The sequence below is a fragment of the Chenopodium album genome, chromosome 17, assembly GCF_948465745.1.
Source record: "Chenopodium album chromosome 17, dcCheAlbu1.1, whole genome shotgun sequence".
In the NCBI taxonomy this organism is placed as follows: Eukaryota; Viridiplantae; Streptophyta; class Magnoliopsida; order Caryophyllales; family Amaranthaceae; genus Chenopodium; species Chenopodium album.
Genome location: NC_137850.1, coordinates 44,402,016 through 44,424,743, shown reverse-complemented (window position 1 = coordinate 44,424,743; position 22,728 = coordinate 44,402,016). Strand labels below are relative to the sequence as shown.

General features: G+C 36.9%; 1 protein-coding gene and 1 long non-coding RNA gene across 4 annotated transcripts; both read left to right on the top strand.

Annotated features, from left to right (window-relative positions):
* Window positions 1–385: 385 nt before the first annotated feature.
* LOC145588135 (uncharacterized) lies at window positions 386–12,585 on the top strand. 2 transcript variants are annotated; one of them, XR_014101548.1, is made up of 3 exons: window positions 386–584; window positions 690–808; window positions 12,270–12,585. It is a non-coding gene; the product is annotated as an uncharacterized LOC145588135 (long non-coding RNA). The 2 variants fall into 2 exon arrangements; XR_014101547.1 differs by lacking the exon at window positions 12,270–12,585 and adding an exon at window positions 11,411–11,639 and having other exon boundaries at window positions 387–584.
* A 5,217-nt stretch (window positions 12,586–17,802) lies between these two features.
* On the top strand, window positions 17,803–22,571 carry LOC145589847 (uncharacterized protein At1g01500-like). Of its 2 annotated transcripts, none has more exons than XM_081646533.1 (3): window positions 17,803–18,038; window positions 18,896–19,703; window positions 21,871–22,571. In XM_081646533.1, exons 2-3 carry the CDS (start codon window positions 19,017–19,019, stop codon window positions 22,072–22,074), a joined length of 891 nt encoding a protein of 296 aa, XP_081502659.1. In that variant the 5' UTR covers window positions 17,803–18,038; window positions 18,896–19,016; the 3' UTR covers window positions 22,075–22,571. The 2 variants fall into 2 exon arrangements, with proteins under 2 accessions (XP_081502659.1, XP_081502658.1); XM_081646532.1 differs by having other exon boundaries at window positions 17,803–18,080.
* The last annotated feature ends 157 nt before the right edge of the window (window positions 22,572–22,728 follow it).

Sequence of the window (22,728 nt, the reverse complement as noted above, 5' to 3'; positions counted from 1 at the left end):
GATTATGAATCGGGTTTTCGAATTTTTGATTTTTCGGGTAGTTTTACTCAACCCTACTTATACTGATTTTTGTACAACGTATTAATAAATTAATAGGTGACTTTTTGTGTTTTTCAAATGTACTGTTGACATATATCAATGAAATTCATATACTACTTGTATTTTGCCAAGTACAATTTGATTTTATTTTGGGTTTTACGAATTATAAAAACATTATTATATACTTCGTAGGACCCTTCTCCTTACCGACTAAAAAAAATAAAAAAATAATATCACCAAAACGACGCAGTACTGTGGTTTCCAAATTCCAATTGACCATCGTGCTCAAGTCAAGCCTCAAACACCCATCTTCCTGCTAATCCAAAACCCCCCTGAATTATTTTTTTTTAGGGTTTAAGCCCTTTTTTTTTTTGTCTCTGCATTCAACCTGTAAAAACAATAATGGCAACAATGGGAATACGATCAGCCATCGCTTCAGGAGCTAGATTAATGGCGGTTCGATCAAAACCCTCTTCTTTTTCTCTCACTCCAAAGCAGCTTTTAGCTTCCTCATCTTCAAACAGACCCATTTCTTCCGCTTCTAGGTACCCCATTACTTCAGTTCATTCATTGGATTTTTTAAAATTTATTTTAAATTTTTTTGTGTAATTTTATTTATTTATATTGGTTGGTTTGTTACTTTGTTCAAGGTTGGCATCAATGTTGGGAATGGTGGAGTCACAGAAGCCGCTTCATAGTGCAATTGCTTCGGCTCGTCTTACGTCGATTCTTGCTCTTGATTCCAGCTGCTGGAGCTGCCTTTCATTAGGTGATTTGTTTTAATTGTTGAATTTGTTATTGAAATTTTATGATCGAGTTTAGAATCATAGATTATAAAATGTGGGTTTGTGGGCTGATCTTAAATTATGGTAATAATATGGAAGTTGTTAGTTGTGGTTTAGGTTTGTATGAATGTAATTTGCTACTTTGATTCTGACTCATGTGTGATCTCTGGGATATATATTTGATGAAAAACAGTCCGATACTAGTTGATTGTATGGTAAGGTTGATTGCTATTGTAACTTGCAATTGTGTTATTAGTCAATGCCTTGACTCTCGATGTTCCTTTGGGTTTCTCTCTTTGATTGGTTGGAGTGGGGGGCGGGGCAGGGGGGGGGGAGTTTTAAGTTGAGAGCATGTACGCATATAGTGGTGAATTACCATGGATGACAGAATGAGAAGGAATGAAACTCGATAACATGTGTAAAGTGAAGAGAGGAGTGAGGAAGAAGGGGGAAGAATGGAAATGGGTTATTTCTATTTGTTGGAATTGTACTTAGTGTGGCTACTTGTATGTTTTGACATAACTGTTGAACTAACACTATGTGATAACAATAGTGAAGGGAAAGGGAGGGGAAGGAAGGGAAGGGATAGGAAGGTGAGGGGAAGGAGAAGGTTACCTTTCATTTTCCATCCAAATCTTTCCAAGAATGGAGACATTTGGTTTATTAAATAGGGAAGGAAAGTGGATTTTTCCAATTCTCACCCCTTCCCTCCTTACATTAGATATCCAAGCAAATGATGATGCATCCTTCCTTTTCTCTTCTCTTCTTTTCTGTCCATTTTTTTCTATCCAAACATAATTGGTTAGCAATTTACAAGCAATGTAGTTCACTTTTTAGTATGCATTAAGCAAGCAGCTGCAACATACCTTCTAGGAACTTGTAGCAAGTGAAAGACAGTCAATCTCCATATGTGTGTCTCTCTCTTAGAAAAAAGATATTCTTTATCCTTGCGTAAAGCAGAATGTTAGATTATCATTATGAAAAAGATTAGGTTTAAAGATTTGAAGCTCAGTTCTTCCAATACATGATCGACAATGTAATTCTCAGAGATACGTTTACGATAGTTCAATTTTCTGTGATTGTGGAAGACTTGTCACTTGTGCATAGCACTTCTCTAGTTCTCTTCTCAGGATTCCCCAGTGGACCTTCACCTCATAGAGATAGACAGATAGTATAAGCTCCATCCTGCCTGTATTAAAAACGCTATATCAACAGATTGAGACCCTGTATAAGATCTGAAAGTGGAGAACTAGCATCTAATGTATGAGGGGTTGGTAGTGGCAATGTATAAAGAAAGATCAAGGGGCAATGAGGTGATGAAGATCCTGCTGTGCCCAGGTGTGCTTTGGTGTGACTCTTTGATGTAAGGCGCTCATTTTAAAACTATTAAAGAAATTTGCATATGTATGCCTCAAGTGTGCCTTGCCTAGAGCTAAAAAGGCGCTCTACCCTAATTGCTCAGCACCTTAGGTGTGCCTTTTTATACACTTCGGTAACGGAGGGTGCAAACTGATTTAATATAAGTATACCACTTTCATGATTTAGCTCTTTAGCAAACTTACTGTGACAATATCTACCATCTCCATTATATTCAACCTATAACCCTAGAACATGTTGTGTACTCTATATGCTTGATGCATTGTATTTATTTTATACATTAAGATTCCACTTTATATGTGTACAGAGTCACAGCCAGTCGGCATAATGTCATATACCTAGTTTGCTGCAGTATTCTTTAGAGTAGTGATCATTTCCAGAGTGGACATACCTTGTGACAGTAACGTAAGGGCTCAGTTTACCTGGAAAACCAAGGGGTAAATTGTATTAGTAGTGATCAATTCTAGACTGGACATACCTGGCAATCCATGACTGCCTTTTCCTTTTTTTTTTGCCCCTCTTCCGAAATTCAGGATTAGGCACACCAGGTAACAGCTCCGTGAAAATCTCTTCACACAAATTGGCATGTAAATAGGGGTGTTCATTATTCGGATAAAAACCGAAATCCAATCCAATCCAAACCGAATTATCAATTCGGATCGGATCCAAACTTTAAATTGGATCGGATCGGATTGAATTTTTTTGAAAATTCGGATTTTCGGATCCAAAAAACCGAAATAACCGAATTATGAAAGTGTTATTTTACAAAAAAAATATTGTTAATATTAATCATGTTAAACTATGTTTATGATTATAATAATAATATAATATTAATCATGTAAACCTATGTTTTCAATACTTGTATATAAACATGGGCAACGGGCCGTGCCGTGCCGCGGTGGGGGGCGTGCCGTGCCGTGCCTAATTTTGGCACACCCCAGCCCACGGCACGGCACGGCCCACGTGCCTGGCGGGCCGTGCCGGGCCGGGCCGCGGGCCAAACCGTGCCATTTTTTTTTTTTTAATAATAAATGTAAATACAAAACGATATATATATATATATATATATATATTTTTTAGTATAACTTAATTTTATATAAATAAAGTGATTAATTTATGTTTATGTTTATGTTAATGTTAATATATTTTGTTTTGAACAACTTTATTTAAATTAAGGTTATATAAATTATTTATCTAATTATGTTTAAGTTTAAATAAACAAATAAAAACAATTTTATTAATTTAGCAAAAAACAACAATGCATATAATAAAAAAAAAAATTACGAGTGCGATAATTCGAAAACACAAAAAATTGAAGAATAACTTAGTTTATTATATGCCGGTAGCCGGTACGATAAATCGATAATACAAATAATTAATGATAATTAAAAATCGTACAATATTTGGTGAATAACTTCATTTATTATACGGAATACGAAGTTCGATAATACAAAAATTGTACGATAGTGTATAATGTAAATATATAATAATGTAATTATTATTGTTCGTCTTCGTCTTCGTCTTCTTGTGGTTCAAGGTCATCGGCCAATTGAGTTGATTGAGAAGTATGAGAACTAAAAGAAGTCGACGTTCCTTCATCGTCGTCGTTTTGTGCATAAGTACGATCTTGAGAACGAGTTTCGGCATCTAACCAATCCTTGAAGCAAACACACATTTCAAGTGTTTCGGGTTTTAGTCTTGTTCTTCTATCGTCTAAAACCCGTCCCGACGCACTAAAAGCTCTTTCGGAGGCAACGGAGGAGACTTGGATAGCAAAAATATCACGAGCCATTGCCGACAAAATTGGATGTTTCATGGTTTGTGATTTCCACCAATCAAGGATGTCGAGGCCAAACTTCTCTTCATCGTCCATGTCTTTCATGAAATCGAAACTTAGGTACATTTGCAACTCCGAAACATCGCTTTGTGTTCTCCTAGTTGATGTTGATTCCGTACCTGAAAACTTGGATATCATGTTAGCAGCTTGTGCAAATAAACCTTTGGCCCGTTTACTTACGTTTTTGGATGTTTGAGAAGGGGCAAATCGAGACACGGTTCCATATTTACTTTCATAAACTCTATATAAAGAGAAAAACTCATTAGTCACCTTATTTTTAAAAGTTTCAACATCATCTTCTCAATTCATGTTACTATAATAAATATCAATCAATCAATCAATCAATCAAAGCCTTAATCCCAAAAGTGGGGTCGGCTAACATGAACCAAATTTGATTATTCCGTGTAGTCATCAACATAAATCTTTCTCCTCCATCCCTTACGATCCAAAACTTCATCCTCACGTAAATCCATGCACTTCATATCCTTCCTCACTCCTTCCAACCAAGTCATCTTTGGTCTCCCTCTTCCTCGTTTAATCCCTCCATGGTCCCACTCTTCCACTCTTCGCACCGGTGCACCCTCGGGTCTCCGTCTTACATGTCCAAACCAACGCAGACGATTTTCCCTTAATTTATCTACAATGCCCGCCACACCTACTTTCTTGCGAATAACCTCATTTCTAATTCTATCTCTTAAAGTGTTTCCACACATCCACCTTAACATGCGCATTTCCGTAACCTCCATCTTTTTAATATGCTCTTTCTTAGAAGCCCAACATTCTGTACCATAGAGCAACACTGGTCTTATGGCAGTCCTGTAGAATTTTCCCTTCAACTTTAAGGGAATGCTGCGGTCGCATAACACTCCCGTGGCCGCTCTCCATTTAAGCCACCCTGACTTAATCCTGTGGGTCACGTCTTGATCAATGTCACCATTCTTCTGGATGATCGACCCTAGGTACTTAAAACATTCACTCATGGTCAAATCCTTTCCATCCAAACTCACCACTTCATTGCTTGTCCCCCTCTGAGTGCCAAAACGACATACCAAATATTCAGTCTTACTCCGACTTAGCTTAAACCCTCTAGATTCCAACCTTTGCCTCCATTGCTCCAACTTGACATTAACCCCATCCTTAGTCTCATCCACCAAAACGATATCATCTGCGAACAGCATACACCATGGAACCTCATCTTGAATTGGTCTAGTTAATTCATCTAGAACCGTTGCAAAAAGAAAAGGGCTTAATGCAGACCCTTGATGCAATCCGATTGTAATAGGGAAATCTTTTGTCAACCCTCCGCATGTCCTCACATTTGTTGACACATCCCGATACATATCCTTAACTAGGTCTACATACCTTCGTGGGATACCTTTCTTCAACATTGCCCACCAAAGTATCTCTCTTGGCACCTTGTCATATGCCTTCTCTAAATCAATAAAGACCATATGAAGATCTTTCTTCTTTACCCTATAAAACTCCATCATTTGTCTTATCAAATGGATTGCCTCCATAGTAGATCTCCCAGGCATAAAACCAAATTGGTTATCTGAAATGCTTGTGCATGCCCTCAACCTTTGTTCAATCACCCTTTCCCACAACTTCATAGTATGGCTCATAAGCTTAATTCCTCGATAGTTAGAACAATCTTGAGCGTCTCCTTTGTTTTTATAAACCGGGACCAAGGTGCTCTTCCTCCAATCTTGTGGGATCCTTGTAGCCGTCCATATCTTGTTGAAAAGGTTTGTTAACCAATCAATACCAATCTTACCCAAACACCTCCACACCTCTATCGGTACCCCATCAGGGCCAACCGCCTTCTTAGGTTTCATCTTCCTCAGTGCAATCTCCACCTCTACTCTCCTAATCCTTCGCACATACTCCATGTTGATTTCTTCATCACTCATAGAGGTATCTCCTATCACAACTCCATTACTTCCATTAAATAATTCATCGAAGTACCCCTTCCACCTGTCCTTGATGCCCTCCTCTTGCACTAGGACCATTTGGTTCTTATCTTTGACACACTTCACCATGCCAATATCCTTCCTTGCCTCTTGTCTTCTCTTTGCCATCTTATAAATGATCCTTTCTCCCTCCTTGGAATCAAGCTTTTCATAAACCTCCTGATATGCCTTTTCTTTTGCTTGGCGAACAGCTGCCTTTGCCTTACTCTTAGCCTCCTTATACGCTGCAAAGGTTTCATCACTCCTACATTTTCCTAAGGCTTGATAGCATTCCCTTTTTTGCTTAATTACTGCTTTCACCTCTTCATTCCACCACGAAGTATCTCTCTGTACCGAAATTCTTCCCCTTACTTCCCCTAAGACCTCTTTGGCCACTCTTAGGAAACAGTTCTTCATTCGTAACCAGGTCATGTCCGGATCCACCTCTCCATCCCAATCCGCTTCTTCAATTACCTTTTCTGTAAAAACCTTAGCTTTTGCATCCCTTAGGGTCCACCATCTTATCCTTGGTTCTTCTTGTCTAACTTTTTTCTTCGCCTTCTCTTTCAGACGAATAGTCATTACCAATAGCCGGTGTTGGGTGACCACACTCTCCCCTGGGATAACCTTACAGTTTATGCAACTTTGTCTATCTATGCTCCTTGTGAGCAGGAAGTCTATTTGAGTTGCATTTGCTCCATTCCGAAAAGTTATCAAGTGTGAATCCCTCTTCTTAAACCAAGTATTAGCCAAAATTAAATCATATGATTGGGCAAAATCCATAATAGCTTCACCACCGGCGTCCCTCTGCCCATACCCAAAGCCTCCATGGACACTCTCATAGCCATCTCGGCTCGCCCCAACGTGCCCATTTAGATCCCCTCCAATATATAACTTCTCTGAGTGGTGGACACCCTGCACCACCTCGTCTAGGTCCTCCCAAAATTGTCGTTTCTCTTCTGCATCTAAACCCACTTGGGGAGCATAAGCACTGATAACATTCACAATCTCCTTGCCACATAGCAACTTCAGCCTTATCAACCTATCGTTCTTCCGATAGACCTCGATCACCTCTTTTGCCAACCTCTCATCGAGAACCACACCAACTCCGTTCCTAGCTCCACCATTCCTTGTTCTGTGGCTCGTTTCTTGCCCAACATACCATACCTTATACCCCAAAACCAAGCCTCGAGCTCCTTCTCCTGTCCATCTTGTCTCTTGGAGGCACATGATGTTCACGCGTCGTCTTTTCATTACTTCTACCAATTCTGCTGATTTTCCCGTAAGAGACCCCACATTCCAAGAACCAATCCGCAAACTAAATTCTTTTCTCCCACGCTCCCTCCTGATCCCAACTCCAAGTCCTTGATTATTTGACACCACAATTGGGCAATATGGCGCGTCGCTTCTGGGCGACGACCTAGCAACCCTTACATACTTATCACTGCACCCGGGTCTGGGAAGTGCAGCGCGTCGCTCAGTAGGGAACGCCCCAATGGCACGCCCTTGCTCATTTGACACCACACTCGGGCAATGTGGCGCGTCGCTTCTGGGCGACGACCTAGCAACCCTTGCATACTTATCACTACACCCGGGTCTAGGAAGTGCAGCGCGTCGCTGAGTAGGGAACGCCCCCACGAAAATATCTGTTTGGCTCATGTCATGGGATGTGACGAAGTTTTATACTGGCTGTCACTGGCCTACCGTAACCCTCCTCCTTTATCCAGGCTTGGGACTGGCAGCGGGAAACCCACTGGCGGAGTTTTACTATAATAAATATCAATTAATAAAAAAGTGCCATCATTTTTTTGCCTAGAATCTAAAATAGAAGCAAAAATATAAATCATAGGAATATTAGTGTAATATTTACGCCATTTTTCCTCCATAGATGGAAGATATCCATGATATTCATATTGTAATCGATGTTCGGCAAAAAGTTGTGCAAGTAAACATGCATTGCTAAGAAAAGAATGGGAACAAGGATTATATACAAAAAAAAAACAATGTGTCATACTATATAGTAATTGTAAAAAATTCATATATTTTTCACAATTAGCCCAATCATCTTCTAGTAAAGCACATTGTGGAAATTTCATATTATAAAAAAGTGTTAAATCAACCTTGTACTCGATTGTCCGACTCAACATTTCATAGGTGGAGTTCCACCTAGTTGGACAATCCGGTGCTATTTTTATAATCTTTCTCCTTTGTTTCTTGCAAAAACCTTTCCATTCTTGATATCTCAAGTTAGAGCTATTAATAGACATAATAGCATTCCTTATTTTGTGATAAAATGGACCAATTGCTTGTGTTCCATCCTTCACACACAAGTTAAGAACATGACAAATGCATCTAATATGAAGTGCTTCTCCATCTAATACTAAATCGGTCGATTGGGGTTTAACCAAATTCGCACTATATGTCATAGAAGTTGCATTATCGAAAGTCATAGACATGATTTTATCCCTAAGACTATATGCATCAATGGCTTTCATTAAATGATGAGAAATGTTAAGACCGGTATGAGGGTATTCAAGCATTTTAAAATGAATGATGCGTTTTTGTAACAACCAATCATTATCCAACCAATGACAAGTAACACATAAATAGTGAAGTCCGTATCCACTATCCCATGCATCGGCAGTTAAAGAAACTCTACTAGGAAGATTAGCCAATTCATTTACTAATTTCAATTTATACTCTTGATAATTCTTCATGGCAGCAGATCGAACGGTTTTTCGGGAGATTTTTTTTGTGTTTGGGTTATAGTGTTCGGTTAATGTAGTTGTTAAAGGTATCATTTTCGGCGAAAAGAAAAGGTTGTTCGGCATGTACAATCATTCTCCCAAGTTCATCCCTATCTCTCTCATAACTATAAGTGAAGCCTTGTGGATGGAAATGAGAAATTTTGGGTTGGGTTGGATCATTAGATGGTCCACCACATCTTTTTGAATGTCTACTAAGGTGTCCCGTCCCTCCCTTGGTATCGGCCAAGAAAATTTTACTACAAGTCCGACACCGGGCTTTGGTTCCATTTTTACTCAATTGATAATGTGCCCAAACTTCACTCTTTCGGTTGGTTTGAGCAAATTCCTCTTCGGTACACACACTCTAATATGTTAGGATTTTGGGTGTTAGGCATTTGGGTGGATTGTACACTCGACCCGGAGGCTTGTGTTTGGCTACCTTGGTTACTAGGAATAGAAAATTCATGTTGTGATCCGTATAAATGAGGTGAGAAATGGGTTTGTTGAAATCCCGAAATAGTCCAAGGAGCCATATCATCCATTTGTTCTTGCCCTCCCGTGGTTTGGGGATGAAAGAAAGGGGTGAAAGTGTTTGGAAAGGGCATGTTAGGGGAGTGAAAGGGCATGTTAGGGGAGGGAAAAGTGTTGGGGGGGGGCATTGAAGTGTTTGGGTTTGGTGATTCCCTACGTTTTGACTTGGCTTTTCTAGAGGAGGAGGAAGTGTTCGGGTTTGATGCCATGATATTTAATAATAACAACAACAACAATAATAATACAAATAGCAAATTAACAATAACAATAATAATAACAATTGACAACAATAATAATAACGATAGCAATAAGAATTAGTAAGTAGTTTTTATATAAATTAAGTTTTCAAAAATAATTATAATAATAGTAGATTATTTCGCTAACTATCTAAATTATCCACAATGAAAATACAACAACAACAACAAATTAAAATAAAGTTGAGTTAGATCTTACATGTTGAGTTAGATCTTACAATGACGCTTCAATTGCTTTCCCAAATTTATAATTTCCCGAGTGTAAATATAAGAATTTTTTTTTTATTTTTTATTTTTTATTTTTTTTATATATATATATATATAATTTTGGTAGTAGACTAATAAAAGTAAAAATGTAAAATTTATAAGAGAATAGAAATTTTTTTTTCTTTGCACAAAAGAGAAAAAGAGTAAGATTATAGGAATTAGAGAATAAGAAAATTAGAGAATAAGAGAGAAGAGATGAGTTGATGAATTGTGAAAATTTTGGAGGAAGAAATGAGGTATTTATAGGGATTTTGGGTGGGAAAAATAGCCGTTTTATAGCTGTTGGAAAACGGCTACTTCCAACGGCTAGGCACGGGCCGTGCCGTGCCGGCCCACGTGCCGAGTCTTGTGCCGCCCGCCGTGCCCGTGCCGTTTTCCAAATTTTGTGTTCACGGCACGGCCCACGGCCCATTGGTGGGCCGCCGTGCCGTACCGTGCCGGCGTCGTGCCGGGCCCGTGCCGCCCGCGTGCCGGCACGGCCCGTGCCCACCTTTACTTGTATAAATCATGTACTACTATACTTTCAAAAATTGAAATTTTATTATTGCAATTTTATTTTTATAATCGCATTAGACCCAAAAAAATTAGCAACGTATTTTAATTCAGATTTTCGGATTGGATCCAAATAACCAAATTATAATTCGGATTGGATCGGATTGGACTTGGTAAGTAATTCGAATCGGATTGGATTTGAAAATTAAAAACCGAAATTTATTTCGGATCGGATTGGATTTGGGCTAAATCTAAACCGAAAACCGAATGGACACCCAAGGCAATTTTAATTGATGAAATATCCTACCATTAGTCGCTTCGAAAGAAATGAGTTCTGATGACGGCCATCTAGCAAGCGCTCGCTGTGTAAAAAGTCTATGAAAGTCAACCCTACCTTTGAGAGATTCTTTTTGCAACCAACCTTGATTTTGAATCTTTCCAAGAAGCCATCAGCCTCAACTTTACTTTGTATACTCACTTGCTGTTGTGCAGCCAATGGCTCTTTATACTTAAGTTCAAATATTATTTCATGAATTAGGCTTCTAATTTTTGTCTATAGCAGTAATTTGGTCAAAGATTTGTAAGGCCTCTTTTTAGGTAGTTATTATAAATTATAGTGACAGGTAAATGGTGAAAGTAGACTAGACTACAATGTCAAATTTTTGTGGGGGTGCATGTATCATTCTGAAGATATATGGGTGCTTCAGTGGACCTATAAATATGTGTGGCATGATGAGATAATTGTTTGTGTGAAGTTGTGAACCTAAACAGTGTTTTACTGAAAGCAACTGATGGTTAATGAGTTAATTACTTTTATTTATATTTTTCTTAAATGATTACACCTGTACACCCTCTAAGTAGAGCCCTTATTCGTGTTGGGGGAAGAATAATTCTTTATGGTACTGAGCTGCTGGCCATACACAATCTTAATTTGCTGCTATTCTAATAATTTCAGTAGAAAAGGTGTTTTATGCTTTATATGGAGAATAAACAATGAAAATACAAGAAGAAGAATATTAATGTTCCACATACTTGAATGTTAAGCCTGTGTGTTTTACTGGTTTTGCAAGGAAGATGATGGTGTTCTTTTTTCTTCAGTGCACTGACTTGGTTCATCTCTTTGTTGCTATAGGATTTTCTTTGCCTTTGTGACGAGCTCTACAACACCTTTAATGGAGCAATTATATGATTAGGTGTTCATGGATCTTTTCTTGTAATAATTGAAAGAGTTGTGAGGGATTCCATGTCTGACAATTTGGACTTGTTCCTTGAGTCAACCATTTACTTTTTTTTTTTTTTTTTAACTAAATTTTTGAGCTCTGTATGATATTATTATCCAATTTCAATGGATTTAAGCCTGTCATAATTTTGCAAAAATACTATATTGCTATCTACTTATCTAGGTAGCTTGATTTCCTTGGTTTGATACATGCTGTGCTTTGTTGAATCTTCTGTGCTGGTCTTTTGAGTAGGAGAAGAGGAATACTCTAAAAAAGGATATGATAATTATGTGTACTTTGAGGACTGAGCTATTTGGCTCATACTGTCGTGCAATAAAGAATTTTCAGGCTTGAAGTTTTGAGTCTGACATGGTTTTAAATCATGTATACTGAAGTACCATGATCTTCAAGAGATTCATATGATCTCATTATTCAATCACCATTCACATACTGCTTTAGGAGTTATAGGTAAATAGTCTGTCTGTAGTGAAGATAACCCATAGACAGGAGTGTCATTAGGCCTTTTTAGCCTTTCTTTAGGATACAGTATCTTATTTGACCACCAGTTCCTTTCATATTAGAATCAATTGATCCAAATTGTTAGATGTTTGAGAAGCTCTGGTACTATCTTATTATTGTCTTGCCTTCTTTCTCTGTTATAGTGTATTTTCTATTCCTTTCCCTTGGTGTTAAGTCTTAGCTGTTACTGTAAGGATGGTCTCTCAAGCAGTCCACTAATTTTCTGTTATTTTTCTTTTCTTGGGATTTTAGACTTTGCAGTTCCTCGGTGACCAGAATCAAGATGATGTGTTAGTTTGTTTCCCTTGCTGGTGGTTCGATCTCATTTATGAATCTTGGTTTAGGCTCCCACCTTTTAAGCAGTTTTGTTCCTTCTTATTTCCATGTCCATTCTCCTGTGTTTGTTGATGTAAGTCATCCAAGCTGGCTAAAAGCTACATAATGCATTTTTCTCTCTTGAAATTGTTTCTATTATGGGTTGGGAGCAAAAATTACAGCTGTACGGAGAATTTTCTTTGTTTTTGTTTTTTTCTTTCATAATAGGCATGTCTGATTCTCTTTCTTGCTACTCTCTGCCCATCGTTTTTCCATGGCCATTTCAGTTTAGTATTTAACATTTGTAACCCTCTTATACTAGGTGAGAATTTATGTATAATTCTCTATTATGTTTAGCTGTATATTTTCTTTCTGGTTTTCGTGCTTGTGGAAGCTGAGTCTTCAGTCCTTTTCAGTAGAATCACCTTTATGGTAACAGATACTCCGTACCGCCGTACGCCTTTGAAACGGGGTGGTCATTATACACTTATCTTAGTATGTACTCCTTATACGGTTCTTTCCGCCTCACATGGTTTATGTTGTGAGTTTGATTAATGACCTCTGAACTGTAATGAAAGTAGGTGGATGTGTGGAAACACTTTAAGAGATAGAATCAGAAATGAGGTTATTCGCAAGAAAGTAGGTGTGGCGGGCATTGTAGATAAATTAAGGGAAAATCGTCTGCGTTGGTTTGGACATGTAAGACGGAGACCCGAGGGTGCACCGGTGCGAAGAGTGGAAGAGTGGGACCATGGAGGGATTAAACGAGGAAGAGGGAGACCAAAGATGACTTGGTTGGAAGGAGTGAGGAAGGATATGAAGTGCATGGATTTACGTGAGGATGAAGTTTTGGATCGTAAGGGATGGAGGAGAAAGATTTATGTTGATGACTACACGGAATAATCAAATTTGGTTCATGTTAGCCGACCCCACTTTTGGGATTAAGGCTTTGATTGATTGATTGAACTGTAATGAAAGTAGGGGAACTTGTGGGGGCTTAGAAGTCTTTTTCTTTTTATGGATTGGAATACCACATAGAGTTTGAAAATGCATCTTTTGCTGTGCAAGGTAGCATGTTGTGCCATGTCTTGCACTGAGATAGGCCCCATGAATTGGGGAACTTGAATTTTTATTGGTTATGAGGCCAATGTTTGATCCTTTGATTTAATTAATGTCTAAATAGGAGGGGCTGGACCCCTTGAAGGCTAAACAAATTCTGTCGTTGGGCTCCATGACTTCCTACAATTCACTCGTGCATACTATGGTCTTGTGTTCAGAGGATCCCAACGACTGAGAAGAGAATGACAATGCAATTGCGCATTGCCGTTCCCTGTACCATGTTTATGTGAGGTGTGAAAGCACTCGTCATTGCCTTTCTAATGCAACCGACCATTACCGGCTTACCGCTCACTGTACCATGTTTATGTGAGGTGTGAAAGCACTCCTCGTAACCTTTCAAACGTGTATGATGTATTGTTGCAATCACTCCCAAGTGGATGATGTAGAGCACTTGAACGGAAAATTCCAATAGGCACAAAGACCATCTTCAGCCACGAATTTAGTACATATTTTGTAGAAAATCTTGTGGGGTTAGGAAACTAATGGTCACTAGATTTGATTTTATAAGGAAACTTAAGTTGTGGTTGAGAAGGTTTTCTTTGTCAAATACTTTCAGAGTACATCTTTTTCTTTCTTTTCTCTCTCTACCTCTTTTCTCTCTCTCTCTTTTTTTATTTTATTTTTTTTTATTTTTTTTTTATTTTATTATTTATTTTTAGAATGGGGGTTTGGATAAGGGGTAGATGTTTTGTTGGCAAGACTAATTCAGCTGAAGTGTTATTAGTGGGTAGTTTGTTTCTTATTAAGAAGCTTTTAATGTCATTTTCTGAGAGATTAACATTCTTTATACCAACTCTTAACTAGTTTAATTGATAAGTTCGCCAACATAGGAAATTGTCAAGGTTGTCTATGATCAGGTTATATACGAGAATAAAAAATTGATGTTGCAAGAGAAGTACGACTTTTGTCAATAGACAATTTATACAAAGTACTCCATATTAGAGGTGTCAAAAGCTGATCCGACCCGAAATACCAATTCGAACCCGATTATTAACCGACCCATCTAAATCTGAAAAACTGGTGACCTAAGACTCGAGTTTACCCGAGTATGTGAGACCCGAACATGAACCGACCTGGAGATGACCCGATCCGAATGTAACCCGTAAATTATTGACCTGAACCGAACCCGACTTGAACCGAAATTTACCCAAACTCGTTTTAACCCGTCAAAACCTGAATTTAACCCAACTTGTTACTAACCCTACCTGAATTCAACCTGACCCGTTCCTGACTCGCCCCGAAATTAACCCGACCTATTACAAACCCGACTTGTTATTGACCCGACCCAAATTCAACCCGACTTATTATTGACCCGACCCGAATTTTACTCGACCTATTACTAACCCGATCTAAAAATTCAACCCGATCTGTTACTAACCCGACTCGAAATCAACACGACTTGTTATTGACCCGACCTAAATTTAACCCAAATTGTTCCTGACCCGATTTCAAATCACCTTAAATGCAATTTAGACCACCTTATTATTGTTGATTAAAGCATTTTGTCTAGGGAGACCAAGTCGGTCCAGGCCAGCAAAAGAAAGGAGCATCATCCCCAAATTTAAGAGTTAAATATATAGTATAGATTTGTTGTAAGGTCAAAAGAGATAATTATCTTCCTAAATTATAGACTATAGTTCCCTAGTATGTTGCCATATATATTATAGTCAAAGGAAATAATTAGCTTGATAAAAATGATAATTATCTATTTATAATTAGATGAACCCGAATATGACCCGACTTGAAAATGACCCGACCTGATTGTAACCCGCAAATTATTGACTTGAACATAACCCGACTTGAACCCGAGAATGACCTAACTTGGGAATGACCCAACCTGATTATAACCCGCAAATTATTGACTTGAACCGAACCCGACTTGAACTCGAGAATGACTCGACTTGAAAATGATCCGACCTGATTATAACCCGCAAATTATTGACTTGAACCGAACCCGACTCAAACCCGAGAATGACCCAACCTGATTCTAACTCGCAAATTATTGATTTGAACCGAACCCGACTCGAACCTGAGAATTACCCTAACCCGTTTTAACCCGTGAAAACCCGAATTAAACCCGACCTATTGTTCACCCGACCCAAATATAACTCAACCCGTTATTAACCCGACCTAAACCCGACCCAAACCCGATAAGATGTATGACCCGACATAACCCGACTCAAGCATGACCCAACCCGAACCCAACCCGCATAAATTATGGCATATAACCGAATTGACCCGATCCAAACCCGGCTCGTTTACCTGAATTGACAGCTCTACTAGTCCATATTACATTGAACTTCTTACCGTAATTAGTAAAACACAGTAAGAAATTATCCAAGAGTTAAAGTTTCAAGCTTTCCTTTTGGTTTAAATATTTTAAGCGGCCGTGTTATTATTATTATTGTATTATTATTGTTATTATTATTTTTTTTGATAAATATTGTATTATTATTATTAAAGAAATATTGTATTATTATTATTATTGAGGACTCTATTTATGCTAGTGTTTAAGCAGAGTTTGCTCCTAAATTGGGGGCAAAGAGGCTTGGCCTCTCCAACCTCCATGTATGTCTCACGTGAACTACTGTTACGCTCCATGGACTTCACGTGACATGGCGAGGGATTTTTTTTCCCTGAAATTTTGTTCTGAGGATTTTACTGCCAAAAGTACAGAACTCTATTATCACTGTCTGAAAGCATGGGCTCAAGTTGCCAAAATACATTGTAATTTCATCTTCCATGAGAAAATTGCATCCTTGCATTTGAAATGTACTTGTATATACTAATCGAATATTTCATCAAGTGTTACCCATCGTCCAAATTAAGCAATTAAATTACTATTTTAAATTATAATTAGGCGAGTCTATATGTCGAAAATAAATTTGGTAATAACTTGAGTTCTGAATCATATACACTACTTCGTAAGTTAAAATGGAAGAATGAAAGCTACTACCTCATACATAAACTCTTGGTTTTCTGTTCTAATATTGATACTAAAAATTTGGTTTTAATTGGTGTTCTGTAATGATTTTACATTATGTACATTACTTATCTGGCTAATTTATATATCGTGGTTGTTTCTTTATTCTTTCACCAATAGGGAAAAAAAAAGAAAAAGATTTTTTGTTGATCCATAATGAAAAACTGCCAAGAAAAGGAATTGAGGCATACTAACCAATGATTTTACATAAATGAAATATGATTTATCAAAGATGTATTCTCTATTAATAATGACTTATGAGGATATTTAGCAATCGTTCTCATGATTATCCTCCTAAAGTCCTATTATGCCTAACAAAGAATGCGATGTTGACAATTTTGACATACAAAAATTGACGTTTAACTTTTCCATTCCATATGTAAAAATGTATCCAATAGCTTAAATAGGATGAAGAAATGAAATCTATAATATTATTAAAACTTAAGGGGAAAACATGCTATCATCATGTGTCATCATTTCTTTAATATGATTTGGTGCTATATGAGCACTATGTGTCATCATCCTAAAACTTTTTATATGTATAACCTTTGTATTTGATTTTTCCATATAATGTAACTCCTAAGTATTGCACAATAATCTTCATTTTAATTTGTAAGACATTAATCACACACACTAATGGTTGTTGATTCCTTGGATGCTAATTTCCTAGATTCTATACCAGTCAAAGTAATTATACAAAGTAATATTTACATAAGTTATTAAGTTATTAAGTAAAAATAATAAAAATTAGCACCCATTAATCTTAACTTTATTATTATTTTACTATTCACTCATAAATATTGTTGAACACTAACACTTTAAATTCAACTTTGATCAAATTTACAAATTATAGTGATTTGGGACATTGCCCGGTCAATAACTAGTTAAATATTGAAATGCATACCACAAATCGTATGAAACAACATTGATACATGCATGATTTGAATGTATGCAGTTAAAATAAAATAAAATAAAAGTGCAATAAGCTCAATATAATTATGGACGTACCAATTGATTACAAGGAATAACCACAAGTCCACAATGCCCTTAATCTACAACCATAACTATTTTAGCGAACATTGTTGTAAGTTTGTTCTTGTGTTCGTGTAAAATTGATATACGTTAATTTTATTGTATCGTGACATTAAGAGTCTAGTAAAGTAACAAAAAATAAAATTAAGTAAAATATAAGAGTACTAAAAAATAAAAGTGTGACCTAAGACACTTTTTTTTCTTCTAAAACACATTAATTTAACAAAACTCATAGTAATCAATCTACAAAATTATCACTACTAGTATATTAATAAAATAATCAATTGTCAAACTTTATCAAAAAAGGGGAAGGGTCAAATATCAACCATGTACGTAATCTAGGAGCACCTTCAAGTAAAACACATGATTTTTATTTTTATTTATTTTTAGACAAAACATATTTATTTACAAAAATTAAAAACAACAAATACAACAACCAAATTACCAAATTCAGGATCTGGGCACTTTCTATCCAATTCCCTCTTTATCAGTTTCATTGAAAAACCCTAACTCTTAAATATCAATTGCCCAAAAATACTTCAATTGCGCGCAAATACAAGTCAATTGAAGAGGTGGGTAGAGCTCAGGAAGCAACCAAATCCTTGATTTTTTTGGTCAGTTTCTATATTATTTATTTGGGAATTACTGAAATTTTTTTTTTTTTTTTTTTTTGTTGTTTTAATTATTATTTTGATTTATCAATTGATCACACCTATGCACCTATCGAAATTTGTCTCTTTGTATGACTCTGGATGAGTCGGCAAAATTGTTGATCATATAACTGAATTCAATGGTGGATTTTGTTTTGATTGATTAAATTGTGGTAATTGTTTTGTACCAATTTTTCTGCTGTAAAATTCAGTTAATAATCAATTTTATTTATCTGGGTATATATGTCTTTATGTTTTTATTTAAACCAAGTTGAAAATTATCTGGGTTTTTCCATTTGAGTTGATTTTACATTTTTCTCTATTTTTGGAATTAACCCCACATCAAAGTTTGACACTTTTTCCTCTTATTGTGTTTTTTCTGCAGCTGCCATGCTTTCTTATCTTCTTTTGCTGGTTTTAGCAATTGGGGTTTAACTAGCTCTCTATGTCACTATTTATCTAGATTATTGCAATTTAAAATGTGTATTATGAGCTGAATAATCCAGTTTCATCTCCTTTTGGGCTGTGTGAATTTGGAATTGAATAATTGTCTCTTGTAGTCTGAATTGGTTAAGGGGTAAGGTTGCGTACATTTAAACCTCGCTAAGCTTTTGAGAGGTTTTATGGGATTGTTGGTATTGTTGTTGCTGTTCTCTTGAGCTTTTGAATTTACTTTCTTCTTGTTTGGTGTTATATTTGGTTTTGGGTGGTGTTATGCTTAATTTTTAATTATAGAGTATGTGTTCTTACTGTGGTTTCCTTTATTGGTATTGCGACAGCCTACAGGCTTCCTATGTTTTCACAAATTTCATCTTCTCTTTATGGTGTATCTGGAGTCATTCCATCCAACATCCTTGAAGGATTTCAAATAGCAAGAAGGATAGTACCTCTCTGGTTTTAATGGATGTGACTGTGAATGGCAATGGGTTCTTGGGCAACAATGGTCACTTGACTTCGAGACACTCACCCCGTCTATCTTGGCTTGATTTACGAGTCTTTTATGTGAGAATTAGCAAGTGTGAAATTGATGATTCAACCCCTGAGAACCTCACTTTGAACCATATCCCATTGGATCCCAACACCCTTCTTGAAGTAAATGGAGTAAGAGCTAGTATATATTCTGATGGAGTATCAACTCTTCTCCGAAGGGATCGACTTGATAAGAAATCTGAAGAGGCTACATATGTGAGCACAGACAGTATTAGGATAACAGGTAGCGTGAAGTTTGAGGTACTTGATAGGGATGCTCTTGTCCTTTCTGGGTATTTAAATAAGTGTGAGAGCAATGGTTATATTGATGGTAGTGAATCTGATCATGTATCTCGGATGTGGAGTATGAATTGTGAAACGGATGCAACAGTGGGGACTGGCTTTTTAAAAGGGAAACAGTTAATTGGATCTGAATTAGCTTCACCGACCATAGAAGTGTATGTTGCTGGATGTTTCTTGGGGACACCTATAATGTTAACTAAAAGTTTGCATCTTAATTCTCGGAGAAAGCAAGTAAGAATGGCAATGCTAAATTCAATTCCTGAGAATGACTCAACTGAAAGCGAGAAAGAGTCTCCACCTCGGCTTCCTGTGCAGGTATTTCTTGGACTAATTTAGGGTTTATTGATTGTAAATGAACATGTTTCTCTTCAGGTATCTTTTCCATGAATTTAGTATGGCCCTGCTGTAATCACATTACAAATGTGTCATATACTTGCATGATAATGTTTACTCTTGTATAAAAAAGGTTATTGTCGGTCTGTGAAATAAAAATCCTTATCTTTAAGGTGTCGATGTGGTATGGGCTCTAGCACATGTTATATTTGTTATGATATAGGGATGGTGTAATTCTCTTTGTTCTCTGTGACAATGGGCATTTTTCTAATCCTTGTTATTTATAAAAACTATCTGTGACTTGAATTGGGTACGGTGGAATAGGAATGGTTGTATATGGCAACTTGGTATCATGTTGAACCCTGGCTTATATGGGTTTCTAGCACATGTTATGATGTACGGATGGTATAGTAATCTCTTTGTTCTCTGTGACAATGGACATTTTTTTCCTTCATATCTATAAAAATTTTCTGTGACTTGAAGTGGGTACTGTGGAATGGAATAGGGATGGTTCTATATAACTTTTTGGTTACATGTTGAACTCTGGTTTACATGGGTTTCTAGCATATGTTATGAGATAGGGATGGTATAGTAATCTCTTTGTTCTCTGTGACATTGGTCATTGGGCATTTCTTTCCTTAATATTTATTAAAACTTTATGTGACTTGAAGTGGGTATTGTGGAATAGGAATGGTTGTATGGCAACATGGTTTCGTGTTGAACCCTGGTTTACATGGGTTTGGGTCTTTGAGATCATATATTCCATCTTGTGCCCCACGGCCCACCTCCTTACCTTGACATGTCACCAACTTAAAACCGATCGGAAATCTTATTGGTAACTGCGGGTGATTGACATTGCATAATCAAATATCATGGGTCATAAGATGGTACATAGACACCTAGTGCTAGCTTGGTTGGTATAAAAGAATCATGAGAAGTAGATTTTCCAAGAAAGCGAAAGATTGTGGTATTGTTTGGTTGGCAAAACCATGGAAAGTCACACTTTACACGAAATGGAAGAGTTGCTAAACTAGGCCCCCTCCCTAGGTATGTGGAACTTTTTACTGGAAGTTGTACTTCCTATTCTCAACCAAAAACATTTTTTACGTCCAATGAAATTTCACTTCCCTAAAAATTTCACTTTATATGTTCAACAAAACTACCACCTAGTACGGGATAAAAGTCCCTTTTGGATGAAATGTTATCTTATTAGTTGGATTGGGAATATATGCCTTCTAATTATACACTATATAGCTGTTGAGGGTGTGCTTGGAGTGAGGGTATTGTATCAAGGGTAAATACATGAATATATGAAGAGAATGAAAGTGGTGGCAGATGAATTGAGATATTGATTGTGTTAGATGGAGGGTGGGGGAATTTATTACCCTCAAAATGAGGGTAATAGCTACCCACCATTACTCTACCTGAAACTGAGGGTGCTTGTTTTTCTTCCCTCCTTCTCTGCCTCACATTATGAAAAAAAATGAAGAAAATAAAGATGGATGAAGGACTTGGAGGTGGTGGCTGATGAATTGAGATAATGAGGAGGGTAGAGGGTAATAGTTACCCACCACTACACTAACAGAAACTGAAGGTGATTATTTCCCTTCCCTCCCTCAGATTATGACAACATTGGCACTTGACCCGCCTCTTAAACCTTGTAAGTTCTCTATTACTTTATTAATAGCCTCCATATAAGGCCCTGATAAATTAGATGGTTTTATCCTTTAGAAAAGAGGGTCAACGACACTTAACCTTTTCCTTTATGTTTTTAGCTTGAACGTGTACTGCTAGATGGTTATTAGAATATAAAGATTTGACATCATGTTTCATAATGCGGTTATTTCTCAAAAACAAAAAAAAAAAAAAAAAAAAACTCTGCTGAAATATATGTTTTCTTTAAATGCCTCAAAATTGGTTTTCAAATTTGAATAATAGTGTCTTCCGTTCTACTTTTCATTTTGTTCTATGTTTTGGTAATTTGGGTGGATGTTTGTTGACCTCAACTATTGATTTTGTTTCTGGTTTTACTCTCCTCATTGTGAGTCTGAAAATAGACTGCAAATGCTGATTGTAACATGCTTAATACTTGTATTTGCTTTTTTAAGATGATATGATCACTCCATGTTGTGTTTATTGTTTTTTACAGGTGGAAAATGAAGGATACAGCAACTATTATCCAGGTACCGAGTATTTTGAAGGTGAAGATGGTGAACTCTCGTTTTTCAATGCAGGAGTAAGGGTTGGTGTTGGAATTGGCCTTAGTGTTTGCCTTGGAATTGGAATAGGCGTTGGATTGCTGGTTAAAACCTACCAAGGAACAACACGCACTTTCAGAAGACGGTTCTTCTGATCCATGACCCCCCGATGCTCAGTGATAGCTGTTCTCTCATTTGCCCTTTCTTCAAATTGCTGTGAAATTATGTTTTATATTGTGCAGCAAGTAATGTCTGCTTTGACAATACATGGTTAATCGCGCATCAAGAACTTGCATACAAAAGACCACCTGCTTTGAGTGCTCTAAGCTTATGGCTCAGCTAATGAAACACTATTTGGTTTGGATAGGTGTGTTAGCTTGTTTTGTCGTGTAACACTCAAAATTCATAGTTACCTTGTAAGACGCAAGTTTTTCAGTTGCTTGAGAATGTCAATAGCTGACAAGTTTTGTTGATGAGATTGGAAATGTGTAAAATTCCATGGACATGTTTTTTAAGTTGTAGATTTCTTAGTTCATTAGTTATGTGTATATTATGGTCCAAAATTATTCTACAGAATTACTTACTCCTAAAACACAGTCTTGTTATCCTTTGTATAATTTGCATTTTCTGGGTTTTTCAGTTTGGATATCAATTCACAATTCATATTCGCTGGTTCATAGACGATTTTTTTTTTTTTTTTTTTTTTTTTTCAGAGAAAGGCAAAAAAATTTATTAATCACAAAAAGGAAATTACACAAAAAAGAAACCCCTAGGCATAAGCCCCTGAGCCAATCAAGCTCACTAACCTT